This window comes from Aplysia californica, unplaced genomic scaffold (genome assembly GCF_000002075.1).
Source record: "Aplysia californica isolate F4 #8 unplaced genomic scaffold, AplCal3.0 scaffold00757, whole genome shotgun sequence".
NCBI classification, from domain to species: Eukaryota; Metazoa; Mollusca; class Gastropoda; order Aplysiida; family Aplysiidae; genus Aplysia; species Aplysia californica.
In genome coordinates this window covers 289,149-302,969 of record NW_004798027.1, presented here as the reverse complement: position 1 = coordinate 302,969, position 13,821 = coordinate 289,149, and the positions used below count along the sequence as shown (strand labels likewise).

At 38.1% G+C, this 13,821-nt stretch overlaps 2 protein-coding genes across 3 annotated transcripts in view; one reads left to right on the top strand and one right to left on the bottom strand.

Annotated features, from left to right (window-relative positions):
- The window catches only part of LOC101864560, a 20,226-nt gene extending 19,701 nt beyond the window's left edge, over positions 1–525 (bottom strand). The window contains exon 1 of the mRNA XM_005109234.3: positions 254–525. Coding sequence (XP_005109291.1) covers positions 254–331 — 78 coding nt within the window. The 5' untranslated portion in view covers positions 332–525. The remainder of the gene's footprint in view (positions 1–253) is intronic.
- Positions 526–777: 252 nt separating this feature from the next.
- Positions 778–13,821, top strand: part of LOC101864022 (F-box only protein 36) — a 16,826-nt gene continuing 3,782 nt past the window's right edge. Inside the window, exons 1-5 of one of the 2 annotated variants that reach the window (XM_005109232.3) lie at positions 778–1,597; positions 4,587–4,698; positions 6,002–6,174; positions 8,516–8,650; positions 9,026–9,310. In XM_005109232.3, coding sequence (XP_005109289.1) covers positions 1,472–1,597; positions 4,587–4,698; positions 6,002–6,174; positions 8,516–8,650; positions 9,026–9,136 — 657 coding nt within the window. In that variant the 5' untranslated portion in view covers positions 778–1,471 and the 3' untranslated portion in view covers positions 9,137–9,310. Of the gene's footprint in view, positions 1,598–4,586; positions 4,699–6,001; positions 6,175–8,515; positions 8,651–9,025; positions 9,311–13,821 lie in introns of those variants that run through there. The other variant, XM_005109233.3, reaches the window with a different exon arrangement.

Below are 13,821 nucleotides of genomic sequence, written 5' to 3'. Positions count from 1 at the left end.
GCGCACCGGGTGAGAATAGCCAAAAGACTAGCCTGCACTATTCTCATCCCGGGTGAGAATAGAGGTGGCCTCTTTATATAATTGCGTAGGCTGGGATGGTCGCTCGTTACGGAGTGTCGGAAGTCCTTCATATATAAATATGTATTATTTAACAAAATTCGCCTGTCGGAGGCAGAGGGGTCACCCTCCTCGACTTGAAACTGAGTTTTATTTGTTATTATTATTTTATAATCTTATTATTCACTATTCTTACCAGTGGCTCGGTGACAACCTCTGGATCAGCGGTGTTCTTAGACTCTTTGTCGGCCTGGCCTGGCGTATAGATCGTCATATTCGCGGGCAATATAACAAACAGATTAAACTCTTGAAATTTCAGCAGCGTTTACTTTGCACGGCAAAAATAAAGAACGGAAGAAAGCCCTTCTATCCCAGGATGTTGACAACAAGATGTACACTTCCCCAATTCTCCTCACAATGTATACAGCACAAATTGATTACGTACTACGTACTTCTGTACTCCCGGATTTTGTGCGGATGGTAGTATTCTAGAAAAAAAAAGTCAGAAATTCAGAATAATACTTCTATTTGACGGTGAAACCTAATAAGTCTTTGAAATAACCGTGAATATCATCACAACCGTTAGCAGATTCAGAGACTTTACACTTGGACAAATTAATACTTTGAGTGGAGAGCTGCAAATCCAACAAACCGATAAATCGTAAGAGTCGTCTATTAAGCGCTTGATATGGGAACACTTACGATACGGGTTGCGGTTTTGTTTGTTTGGGTTTTAACTAGGCCTAGGGAATCTAGATCAAGATAGATCTAGTAAAGTTATTATTATCAAACTGTCAGTCTCTCTTCTCCACCTATATTGCCGTTATGAATTTTATGCTTTTGTCTCTTAAATTTCTTAGTTCCGAAAGCTATAACCAATAGAATCTAAATAGGATTAGGCTATGTATTTTTAAAACTGATTTTTCTTCGACAGTTTTTAATTAACATTTTTATGATTATCGTGCAAGCTCTCTGGTTATACAGCCGAGGAGGCCGTGTTCAGGGGTGTTATATCTTCATTATATATTGTCTTTTTTCTTGTATTAAAATATGTTTAATTTGTAACCGTTTATACACACGATGTATTACAGATCCGGCAGATAGTTTCATCGGAAAATACTGGGTAAAAATTCTAAGAATCAGTGCGTTGATAGCGTTCACTCTGCCAGTGCGGCACACTGGATCAGTTGTTGTACTATTAAATATGTGAACACAATAAAATGCTAGTAAAGAAGGATACTACAATTTGGGGGACATTTTTTTCGTTATGTATATATGTAAACCTAACAACAAATCTAACCTTTAACTCTATTAACACGTAAGGAGAATAGCCGTCTTGCCTTCAAGTGGTTGATAAATCGTGTGGGAAAAACCTGGTAGTCTTCGTTGTGATGGTGATGTCAACAGTCTCGCAATGGCTTCCCTGTGGGAACAGAAATGCCAACCATGGCTAAGTGAGGATGGGTCAATATACAGCAAGACAGATACAGCCCCAGCACCATCAAAAGATTTTGTACAAATCTATATCACCCCAAATGAGGTAATGTGACAGCTTTTGTAAAATTTGCATAAACACATTTGTTTTATTTTCACGATCAAGTCCATGCCCGTCGCGTGTCCGTGGAATCTGAGAAATGAATAATATGGAATCCCATGGGCCATCATGGTTCGATGGGACCCATGCCGCTGCGTAGTTACTAATGCTACTTCTTTCCTAGATCGATGCGTGCAGAGCAGCCTAGTGTCAAGTAGAGTTTGTTTTGTCCCTGATGATTAAAGAATCTTTGTGACCTAGATCTATCCCTCATGTCATAGATCTAGATCTAGATCTAGATCTAGAATCTAGATCTAGATTCTAGTCTAAATCTAGAGAGCTAGATTCTAGATCTAGAATTCTAGATTTTTCTAGATCTCTATGTGTTGTTGGAACATAGATCTATGTCATGTCATAAAATTATGGAATTGGTTCCCCTATTATGAAAGTTCAGATTGATTAACTGATTCCGTCCATGATTTTTTCAGGCTCTGGACAGAATTATTTTTCCTTGTTCAGTTAGACCTGGGCCTGGGGTGCATAGACTATGGCATTATAACTGTGATTAAGCTCTAATTAAGTTACTGTATAGGTATTGTCATAATCCAAAGTGATGGGAATCAATAGAGGAATCTGTTTATATCAATAACAATGACCTATAATCTGTATTGTATTTTCTGTCAGACAAAAACGAATGAGGAAAACAAAATTGCGCAAACCTCTTCGAAAATTTCAACTTACCGCATTTTCTCAGCTCTAGTCCTTATAATCCATAGGAATCAACACAAAATTGTAGCGATATCACCCTACCACACATTTATGCAAGAATTTCACAAATTTAGTTGTTTCTTTGAAGGGCTTTTTCTTATACCAGGCTCCGTGTTATTTACCCATTAAATCTAGCCTACATAGCGGCAACAAAACAACGATTTTTGCAAGAATTTCGGGGAGTTTCGATCAATATTGGCGCTCAGAGATCGAGGTCAGGTTTGTTTACAAGTTGTACTTCCTTTCGACATCATAAAAAGTAAGAACTATGTTAACTCATTCGCTACGTATTATTTTCGGCTTGTGGACAAATTTTTTTCGGGAGGGCGAAATGAGATGATGACTAGTGCGCAGTTCACAGGTCTTGGGGGCCATAAATTCAAATAAATATCAACATATTATATACCAACATTTTCAGTATGGTTTGTAGAATACATCTGTATTGTTTATTTGAGTATTTTTCAACTTTGGTTCCTGTAAGAGGCGATTATGTAACACAATTGTGATTGGCGGCGGATAAAATTTGAAAACAAAAAACTTATAATCTCAGTTGAAACTCAAAAAATATCCTTGTACCTAGTCAAATTATACATCAAAATAACCATAACTGTATATAGAACAGGAAAATATTGAAAAATGAGCAGTTATTTACATACATTCCATAATATTTGTACATTTGGGCAAAATTTGGATCATAACCTCCGATATTGAAAAAAAAATTTTTTAAAATAATTTTGAAAAAAGGATCCCAAACAGAAAAAAACACTCGTATCTTATATGGAATTATTCAGAATTGCATTTGGAATAAACCTATACATGTCTTGGATGGTACTTTTTGAGTAAATTCACCAAAAAGTAGTGATTTTGGGGAGAAAAAAAATATTTTGACTATTTAGATCTAGGCCTAGATCTAGCACTCAAAAATATTGATTTCTCAATTACACTGCACTGGCAATTTGAGTCCAGTAGTATCAATATTATAAGAAGAGTCCTACACTTCTTTAGTGAGCAAAATAATGATACATTTTGTTGTGTAAAAGTACAAAGACTGGTGTCTGGCTATAATTTGGGCTTCGCGATAAAACAATGTCGCATAAACTTCGAAATCGTGTTACAAAACTGAATCAAAACTTCCGAATTTCGGTGGAAACGCTTGACCCGGAAGTCAACTTTATATTATGACCTTTATTTTAACATGGATATGTGGATTGGAATAGAAACCAAGCTAAAATTGAACGTCGGTTCTCGAGCCGCCGGGGGCGGCTAAGCGTACTGACGGCACTCTAGCCGCGCCGCCCCCCACGGCTCGGCGTAGCAAATGAGTTAAAAAGTGCATTTTTGTTTCGGATTTCGCTCAGATTTCGTTGAGCCGCTCACAGCGGTCGAATGGATGCAGCGGAAAAACTCAAGAGCCGCTTGTAATGTCCATTTAGCCTACCTATGCCAACCTGGCATAGCAGCATGTAAACAATGCTGGCCATTGGTTTTGGCAATTGAAGAACAATAAAAAAAACAAAAAACGAGCAGTCTGAGTTTCACCATCAATGCCTTCACTCTTGTTTCTATACTCTTCGTCATCTTGTCTGCTGTGTGTTATAAACTGGACCTATAAAACAACTAAACATTATATTGGCGACGAGGATGGGATGTCCATTTAGCCTACCTATGCCAACCTGGCATAGTAGCATGTAAACAATGCTGGCCATTGGTTTTGGCAATTGAAGAACAATAAACCGCTGTCAGCGGCTGAATGGACGGAATCAGTTAAAACGACCTACACTGTTAGTACTATTATTACTGCTTTGGTTTGTTCACCGAATAACTGATTAATTCCTCCTTGCTTACTCCCATCGATTCCATCAGTTTTGATATTTAGGATAATAAAATGATATAGATCTGTGTCATTTGGAATAATAAGACTGAGTGACAACTCATGTTGGTCCTGCAGCCTGTTTGCTGTACAGTTTGCAGTTAGTTAACTTTATGTGATTTCCTGACTGCTGTAGGCCTACAAAATTGACACTCTCAGTCGTTTGCAGCATAAAACGGAAGTTTAGAAATCAGATATTTCATCAAGCGTAGATTAAATTTGTGGTGCACTAAAAGGTTTCTTGTAACTAATTGTGAAGCGAAGTTTGTGGCTCAGCACCAAATGTTTTTATTGCCTGAGAATTGGCCTATTTCCACTCTAGAAAATTAAATATCCCATGTGTTTGTCTATTTTCAGATCTATTTTCGACAATGGAAAATCATTCCTCCTACCAGAGCTGATGCAAATCAACAACCAGTGGAAATGAAATGTACTTATGAAGAATTTCCTGATGATGACGGGTTGAGAGGTACTCGATGAAGTTTGATTGGAGCAGTCAAAATGTGTGCCCTGTGTAGGAAAAGTTATCCTATTTGTATCGTGTGTAGAAAAGCTGTAATGTTTATGAAGTGTAAGACATATTAGTTGCAGTCAAGAAACCATAGAGGTTGCTGTCTTTTGCTCTTACTCAGAGACACATGTATACAAGGGCAGGGGCGAACGCTGTGCGTGTGGATAAAAAACTGTCCCACAATTGGAACATAATTAACATAACTTCTTACTCGGAGTTGTGAATGAAAACAAATCCTGAATTCATATTATTGCATGTTTACCCGCCAAAACAATGGCGCAAATATCTTTTTATTTAATAATTTTATTCCCAACTTGGGCAAAAAGTAATTATAACTTTTAAACACCTGATGGGAATAATGATCTCAATTTTTTTCACCAGTAAATTCACTAGGTGTGAATAGAAAAGTACAACGCGAGGAAGCAGAGATGACTATGCCACAAATTATGTATATTAGCAATTCAGTTTCAAATTTGGCTGTCTTTGTCTAGGCTAGCTTTTCATGGCCAGGAAATCATATCATGACCTGATTTTAGAACGCGGTAAAAAATCGAGGAAAAAAGCAAGCACTCACAGCAGCCACAAGATTATTAGAAGCAGCCGTGCCCTTTTCTTGTTTCAGGTAGACTCCACTAGTAATATAGTGTTAAGCGCATAGAGCTTGCTGTAGAGCCGGGTATGTGCTATACAAATGCTATTTATTATTATTATTATTATTATTATTATATAAATCTAATTGTTAGCTTACATAATCAGTGCTTGTGACTCTTTATGTAAGTGTAAGTGACCCAAAATGGATGAACAGGGTGAACGATGAAGATGAGTTTATTAGAGAAATTTTAAATCTCAACAACGAGGACATCACCACTTTGTGAAGCAAAAAGGCTCCTCCTTGCTGCCCTGTAGTTTTAAATTTAAGACTGTGGACAAAAAACGGGTAGTAAAAAGAACTTCTCTTTTGTTTGGAGGTGTAGTCATAAATAAATCCACTAACAATGGTGAATGTGCTTTCCATGAAACAGCTGATGTGTCTTTTCTATGAACATTTCATTCGTACTTAGATTTTGGCTTTCAATTCTTTTTGCATCCTATGCATGATATAATGATGAATATTATCAGCCCTTATGATTTTCAACTTTTTTTGGATTTTTAAAAATAATCGTGACATGTTCTTCATGTGAACGAAAGAATTTATTTTTATGCATTCATGATATACCTCTTTATGGTATGTGTTAATTCATCTTTGTTTTTTTCTGGTTAGAATCTATTTCTCGGAACTTGGGGGAAAGAGAAGTTTCTTACGTGGATCGACTGATTGCTGGTCAAATCGATTATCCAAACCGCCTTCCACGGAAAATCCTCCTGCGAATCATGTTCAATCTGGATTTGACGTCCATTGCCAAGTTAAGTCAAGTAAACAAACAGTTCAGAGAGGTGAGCAAAACTTGTCTAGTCAGTTACCACTTTTAGTACCGACGGCGACTTAAGTTGCCTGGCCGTAGTATGTGCTCATTACCGCTAGCGACTTTAGTTGTCGACACGTCCAGGCACGCTAAACATAATTAAACAATGAACAGAACACTGTACTGAAGTAAATGCCAAAGGAAGTCATTCTATGTGATTGCTGAATGGTTGATGAAACAACGAATTATTTTAGCGTGTTTCTCGGGCTATGAAGATTTGTAAGTTGAAAAAAAAATTCTATCATGGTTTCAGCGTTCTAAACTGGTGCGGTGCTTGAGGATTTTTCACTGTCTGAGCTTTAGATACTGTAAGTGCTAATGGTGCATCGGTTCAACTGGCATGCTGTTAGTAGCAGCCAGGCATGACAACTGAGCTGGAACACGGCAGTAGTCAGATGTTTAAAATGGTAACAAACATCTAACACCCCAGCTTATTTACTTACTTTAATTTCTCTGTCCTCTTGTACCTCTAGGGCATCGAGGGGAGAAAGAGTTTCCTGTCTCTGGCTAGTTTGATCGCCTGGCTGGGTGGAATATTGTATTTTATCAGGGTATCCTTCACACCCTGGATCCTGCTAAACCATATTATTGTTATTGCTACCGATCCAGAAACAACTTTGTTGTTTTTGCTGTTGTTGTTGTTGTTGTTGATGTTGCTGTTGTTGGTATTATTGATCCTTAACTCACTGGAGACTGACAGAAATTTCAGGGCATTTCGGGGCATATTTTGATAAGCTGTATCTCAAAAACTAATAAAGCTATCACTTTCTCCTTTGTATCTGTTTTTATTGAAATGACCAGGTTTCCAACAAAAATAAAAATGAAGTCATTATCGTTATTAGTTTTTGAAATACGCCCATGTAAATTTTGATGAAATTTTGTCTTGCGCATAAATTTTGGAGACATTATATAATGCAAAAAATAACAAATGAAATAAAGCAGTGTCATCACCACAACCATCCCCAGCTGCAACACTTGCTATTGTAACATCTTGTAGATCTAAAACTTCTTCAGTTTCAATATATCTGTCTTTGCTTTTAGTAGCAGATCTTCTAGATCTAGATCTAGACTTACTCTCACTTACGTTTCCTTTTGGATGGACCTGGTTGGTCAGGGTCTGAAACATAACTGTCGTCAGTTGACTCACTATCACTAGATCTAGTCAATCTATCCTGATCTCGCTGTTTTACCACAAATTGTGGATCCCCATCAGAGTCATATTCAATATCTGATATATCAGAGTCTACTTCATCAAAAATTCCAAGTTGTTTAGCCTGTTATTAGGCTTACACTTTCGTTTTCGATGTGCATTCATGTTCAGTTTCAGTGGAGAAGAATAGCTATTTTCGTTGTTCTGGGGTGGTCGTAGTTTTTTATTTACCAAAAGTTTGGTTCGCTTCCTATCAAAACTTGGATTGCAGCTAATGGTGTAAGAGTGGTGACTGCGTTATTCTGAGGCCACTTCTCGCATATGTAGCGGGATTTACCTAATGTTTTCCCTTTGACTAATTGGTCCCGCATAGGGTGCGGGACGCGGCCGGTAGCGTTAATGTACTTGTCCCGCAGCTTGTGCGGCAGGCGTCGCGAGTGAGATAAACACCTTTGTTCAAACTGTCTGTTTCACCTGTCTGTCCCCCCCCCGGGGCGGTACTACTGACTGAAGTACTGAAGTGTCTTTAGGCCATTCCCAAAGGGGGGGGGGGGGATATTATGTTTTTATGCACAGTAGAATTGTAAATGGGCTGATTTATCAATGCCATGCTCATACTGTGCTGAAACAACATAGGGGGAACTGTTGCTTTTTCTTTCCTCATCCTTACTATCGTCATTTTTCCCTCTAATTCTTTTGCATGTTTGTCCTTCTCTTGTGAACTGCTATTTCTGGGGTGCCGTGATAATCGAAGCAGACTTTGTCCTGTTGAGGCTAGAGAGGTGAGCAGAGTAAGCCTAATTCCCCTTTTGGACTTCTCTGTTGACATCCACCTCTTGGCACTCATATTATGACCTTATAATGCAGTTGCAAGCGCCGTAAAATCTTTCTAAAACTAATTGACCTTATGCAGTTGCGAGCACCGTAAAACCTTACTAAAACAACACAACGTGGGTGGTTGGCGGGTGCTCTGGTGTGGTTTGCTCCTTCTTTCCTATAAAACAATCTATCGTCTTTATATCTCCTCTCCTTCTTTTTTGTGTTTGTTACTCTCTTGTAACACATCTATTCTTCGGCACTTTTATGACCTTATTGTGTAGCAACTGCCGTGAAACTCTTGCTAAAACCTCAACTAAAATGACCAATGTGTGTGTCCCCCCAGCTGGGCGGCTGCGACGCGCTGTGGTCCAAGATCTACATGGAGCACACGACACAGCCCGTCACGCAGGAGCTGCTCATGCTCACCGACCAGAAGGGCTGGAAGGAAGTCTTCTTCATGAACAAGCTACAGCTGCAGGTACTATAACAATGATTATGATATTAATAATAATAATAAATTTAATGATAATGATGATGATGACAATAATTTTTTTTTTCCCTTAATGGGCCTGGTGGACTCCACGAAGAAATCTGCGAGCGAGAGCAAGACTCTTATTCGTCTCCATTGTCATTATACTTAAAGGCACCTACTCCACTCCTCCAAATAACTTATTGATGATGATGATGATGATGATTGATGATGATGATGATGATGATGATGATGATGATGATGATGATGATGATAGTAGTAACAATATATAACAATATTTTTCTTTTCCTGTAGTTCAAAAATCAGTAAACCGTGTATTGTTTCTGTCGCCCCCCCCCCCCCCCCCCCCCACCACCACCATAGAGGAATTTGAGACGTCAGGACCCCAAGCCTCCCAAGGAAAAAAGGTTCACTTTTGGGGAGAAGTTTGGGAAGGGTGGTAGCAGCAGTAGACTCCCAGAAAAGCCTTCATGATGTAGCGCTACTAACCTAGAGCCTCTGCCTTGTTTTGTTAGACCTTTCGTCTCGCTTACCCTGCCAAATACCCTAACTTTACTACCGTATGTGCTCTGTGAAGAAAAAACTTGTTTTCCATTCTTTCACTTGGGTTTTTTGGGGGGGTTTTTAAAATAAAGTCTTTACCAGAAATACCCTAACTTTACTTTGTGCATTGGGAATGAGAATGAAAAACTTGTTTTGGACCCATGTCTTGGGAGTTTTTTGAAAGTCTTGTACTATGTATGTGCCAGGATGTGATGGAATCAGGCGCTCGTCAAGTGTTGGGCATAACCTCTGGGGTTATTGGTGTCATCTTAAAGCCTGTTCATTTGCCTACCTTTTTGGTGAATAAAATATCCATCCATGTTGAATAGAAGTCACAATATTTGCCGCTGAAGGAGGTCAGGGTTGCCTGGTTCCAGAAATAAATTTAGCAAGAAAATGGCTGTCATAGTTTGTCAAACTTCCTTAGCCTGAGAGTCATTGGAAACTGAAAATTTTCTATTTTTGTGTGCCTATAATCAATGTTTTTCATTAAAATCCAGGCAAAAAGGGTTTTTCAAATGGATATAAAAGGTGTTGAGCCAAAACGAGAAAATCAGAAAATAGATGCCCATTGGCCAAAAAAATGCAAATTTCTTTGATTTCATTATTTTGACGAGCGCCTGATTTCATCATGATACCTCACATATATACCCTAACTTTACTCTGTGCACCGTGAAGGAAAACACTTGTTTTTTTACCCATCCTTTGAGTGTTTAGTGACCAGCCTGATGGTTTGTGAAAATGGCTCACCTGCTAACTCTGTGTAGAGTGCTACTAACAAGAACTGTAGACTTTTTGTAATGATTGGATATATATGTTTTAAGTCTTCCAACTTTTCCTTTTATGCTCTATTATGAATTGGGAAAAAAAATGCTGTTCCCGTCCTCCACCCTCCCCCCCAAAACCCCCAAAACAAAACAAAACAACCGAACAAAACAAACAAACAAATAAAACAAACAGACAAAACAAGTAAACAAAATTGAAGCAATAAAGCATTGCTTAATGGGAAGTCTCCCGAGAACTTCACAGAACCTTCCAACATCTCGTGCAAGCTTCCTGGGCTGTCATTGAGTAGGGCGGTCTAATGATCTAACACAACATGAGCTGTTCATCGCACACTCACAGTCGTAATTGGTCGATTTTAAGCACAAAGGGCCTATCTAAAAAAATACTGTTTTGAGAAAATCGAGGGTAAAGTTTATGCCTCTTGTTCTGTTTCTTTATGTAAAGAAAATATGCACTGAAACTGTCAATGTTGAATTTTCTAGCGTCTAGATTAATGAATCGTATACAATTTTGTGAAGCAGATGTTGTTAGTGCCATTTTAATGTCTGTTGAACACTATCAGAATGTCAAGACAAAGATCATAGTATGTTCTGTTATATGCCTCTCTTATGCCGATGAGTTACAATTTTGACTTGCAAACATCTGAGAAGGTGAGATGCAAAACCCGGTAAGCGACATTTTGGAAAAAATTGAGATTTTTTTGCTTATAAATGCACATTGTTACCGGCTATCAGATGTACAAAGTGTTTTTGGCCAAAACCCAACACATACTTCATGAAAGCCACAACAAATCTTCTTTTTGCGCATGATCGTGCGTATAGCAGCATTTAAAAAAGCTGATTTTCTCGAAAGTGCTAAAATAGATGTAGCGGGTTTTGCCTTTCAGCCTGTCATCTATTCTCATGTAGCCTTCATTTCCCTGGCATCTCCATGTCACTAAATTGTGTACAATTTTGAGGAGAATATTTTATCTTTGTGCCATAATATATTGTTATCAGTCTTTTGTAACGATGTCTTAGTTCTGCCTTACCTGAGGGACTTTTACCTCCATATATTTGTGTAGTATCTGAAATATTTAGAGAACTTCTTATTTTTATCAGAGGCAGTTAATTTTGTTTCAATGTTGAATGTGCAATTGTACTGTAGACGAACAAGTGCGACGAGTAAGCATTAAGATTTTATGGATGAATGTGCTGTTATTTAATTTTTATTGCATTGTGAGAATCTTTTGCACGGGGGAGCAGTTTGAAGACATTCCGTCTTGTGTTGTCTGCCTCAAAACAACTATATATAATGCTAAGGCAGCCCTTCCTCCCCTGAAGAATGCCCAACCACTACAATATTTCTGCTTTGGTTTGCTCAGTTATTTTAGTACGGTTTTATGGCGCTCACGACTGCATACGGTCATATGAGCACCAAGGGGTGGATGTCAACAGAGAAGTTCAAATGGGGAATCAGGCTTACTCTGCTCACCTCTCTAGCCTCAACAGCACAAAGTCTGCTTCGACTACCAAGGCACCCCAAAATAATAGTTCACAAGAGAGTGACACACATACAAAAGAAGTAGAGGAAAGATGACGATAGTAAGGATGAGAAAAGAAAAAGCAGCAGTTCCCCTTATGTTGTTCTGTCACAGTATGAGCATGACATTGACAAATCAGCCCGTTCACAATTCTTCTGAGCATAAGAACATGTTAATATTCCCCCTTTAAATTGGGAATGGCCTAAAGCACTTCACATTTTCTCACATAGACCCCATGGTTTTCCTCTAGAGATGAAGTGTGAGGTTTGTGGGTGCTTTGATACGGTCTGCTCCTTCTATTTCTATTCCTTTTTTTAATTGTCTTAGTCTGTTACCATCTAAATTTAGCTGTAAAAGGGCTTTCAAACTAGACTTTGAGAAGGAATAAGTGTTTTAGCTTTTAAAGTATATTACAAAATGAAGCGTTTCTTAATTAAGAAAATAGAAGAATATGAGTATGAATAAATGTGTTTACATAGCTGCATTGCTATGGAAAGTAATTCTTGTGAGCTTTTTAATTCAGAGCTTTTGTTTATTTGCCTGTTAATTTTGGCTGAAGACTGTCTGATTTTGTGGTGTTGAGTTGCTTATTGTTCATTTTTCAGATTCTTTAACCCTATCGGTACATCGTGTTTTACTACCGTATCCATACAACGTGGGGAACTCTGTGCCACCCCTTTCCAAAGAGGAAATTTACTCGTTAATCTGATCCATACGCTTTGCATAGCAGTCTATCAAAATAATTTTTTTTGAAATGCTGAAAGTTTCAAAGAGATATTTGTACTAGAAGTAGGCCTATTCTAAAATGTGAAGAACACAACCCTAGGGGTACAAAATGACCCCAAGGCATACGGATAGGGTTAAGCAAAGACCTTGATGATGTCACTTCCTACAAAAAGATAACTGACCTAGTCCGTAGTTGATTCGGAATAAGTTATTGGCTTTTGTACATCATCTTATACAGAAGTGTTCTTTTACTCAAAGATCAGTTTATTATTCTGTTCGCAAATTTTGCTGGGTTTTTCTCATTCCTTCTCTTAGTTTCATGATTAATGCTTCAATTTTTTGTTTGGAAATATATTTTTGCAGTACTTTTTAAAAATTGTAACTTTGGGAGCTCTTGCAATTTCGTATTAACTGTCGTATTCAAACCAGTTAGTTTTTTTAGAACTGGGAAATGTTTTGCTCCTTAATTATAAGAATCAGTTTCTGCAGTTTAATAGTGGAGCTCAAGATCTTTGCTGCTTCACTCGGACAACTTTTGCACTCTGTCAGTCTGTCACTTCAAAAACTCTTCAAACTATGTGACGCTATTGGGCCATCTTTTGCCTTGATGTTAAACCCTGTGGATTTTGTTGACAACTGCTATTGTGTGGAGATAAGTTTATATTCAACATGGAATGAACAAGAGAGCTTTTTTTCAAGCATGGGCGCCTTTCCATGTACTTTGCTGGGATCAGTATTGCTTTGTGTGCTGAGCTGAAATAACCTCGAACGCACCCTCTTTTGAGGTCCAAAAATAGCTTTTTATCTTCCTGTCCCCCGTTGTTGTTTATGACAAAGATCTGCTTTGGTGAAGTACTCTTGTGAAGTGCTGCCACCGGCACTTGAGATAAATGTTGCTGAACCACTTCAGTTTTACAAAGTGAGAAAGAAGATTTAATGGGGTCGGGGAGGGTGGGGTGGGAGTTGATAGCAAATATGATGCATAGTAGGGAAATCAGGCGCTCATAAAAATAATGAAATTGAAGAAAACAGCATTTTTCTGGCCGTTGGGCAATTTTTGTCAAATTTTCTTTTTTTTTTTTTTTGCTCAACACCTTTTATGTCTATTTAAAAACACATTTCTGTGTTGATTTTACTGAAAAACATTGATTAAAGGCACAAAAAATGTAAATTTTCGGTTTCAAATAATTCTCAAGCTATGGAAAAATCAAACTTTGGGGGCCATTTTCTCATTAATTTTACCTCTGAAACTGGGTGATCCTCCCCTCCTTCAGTCGCAAGTATCTCGGCTTCTATTCAACATAGATGGATATTATTCTCACTAAAAGGAAGTCAAATTGACAGGCTTTAAGATGATACAAATAACCCCATTTGCTCAAATATCAATGAGCGCCTGATTCCACCACGTGACATACAGTGTAGGAATAACTCTCTCTGCTGTGTCTTTGTGTGTCTGTGTTGTTCTTGCTTGTGTATGAATAGTATAATTGTGATGTTCTATTTCTTCTATTTGTATATTTTACATGGTTTTTCTTTTTCTCAGTTTTATCTGCTTGTGGGTCTCTCTATCTGTGTGTGTGTG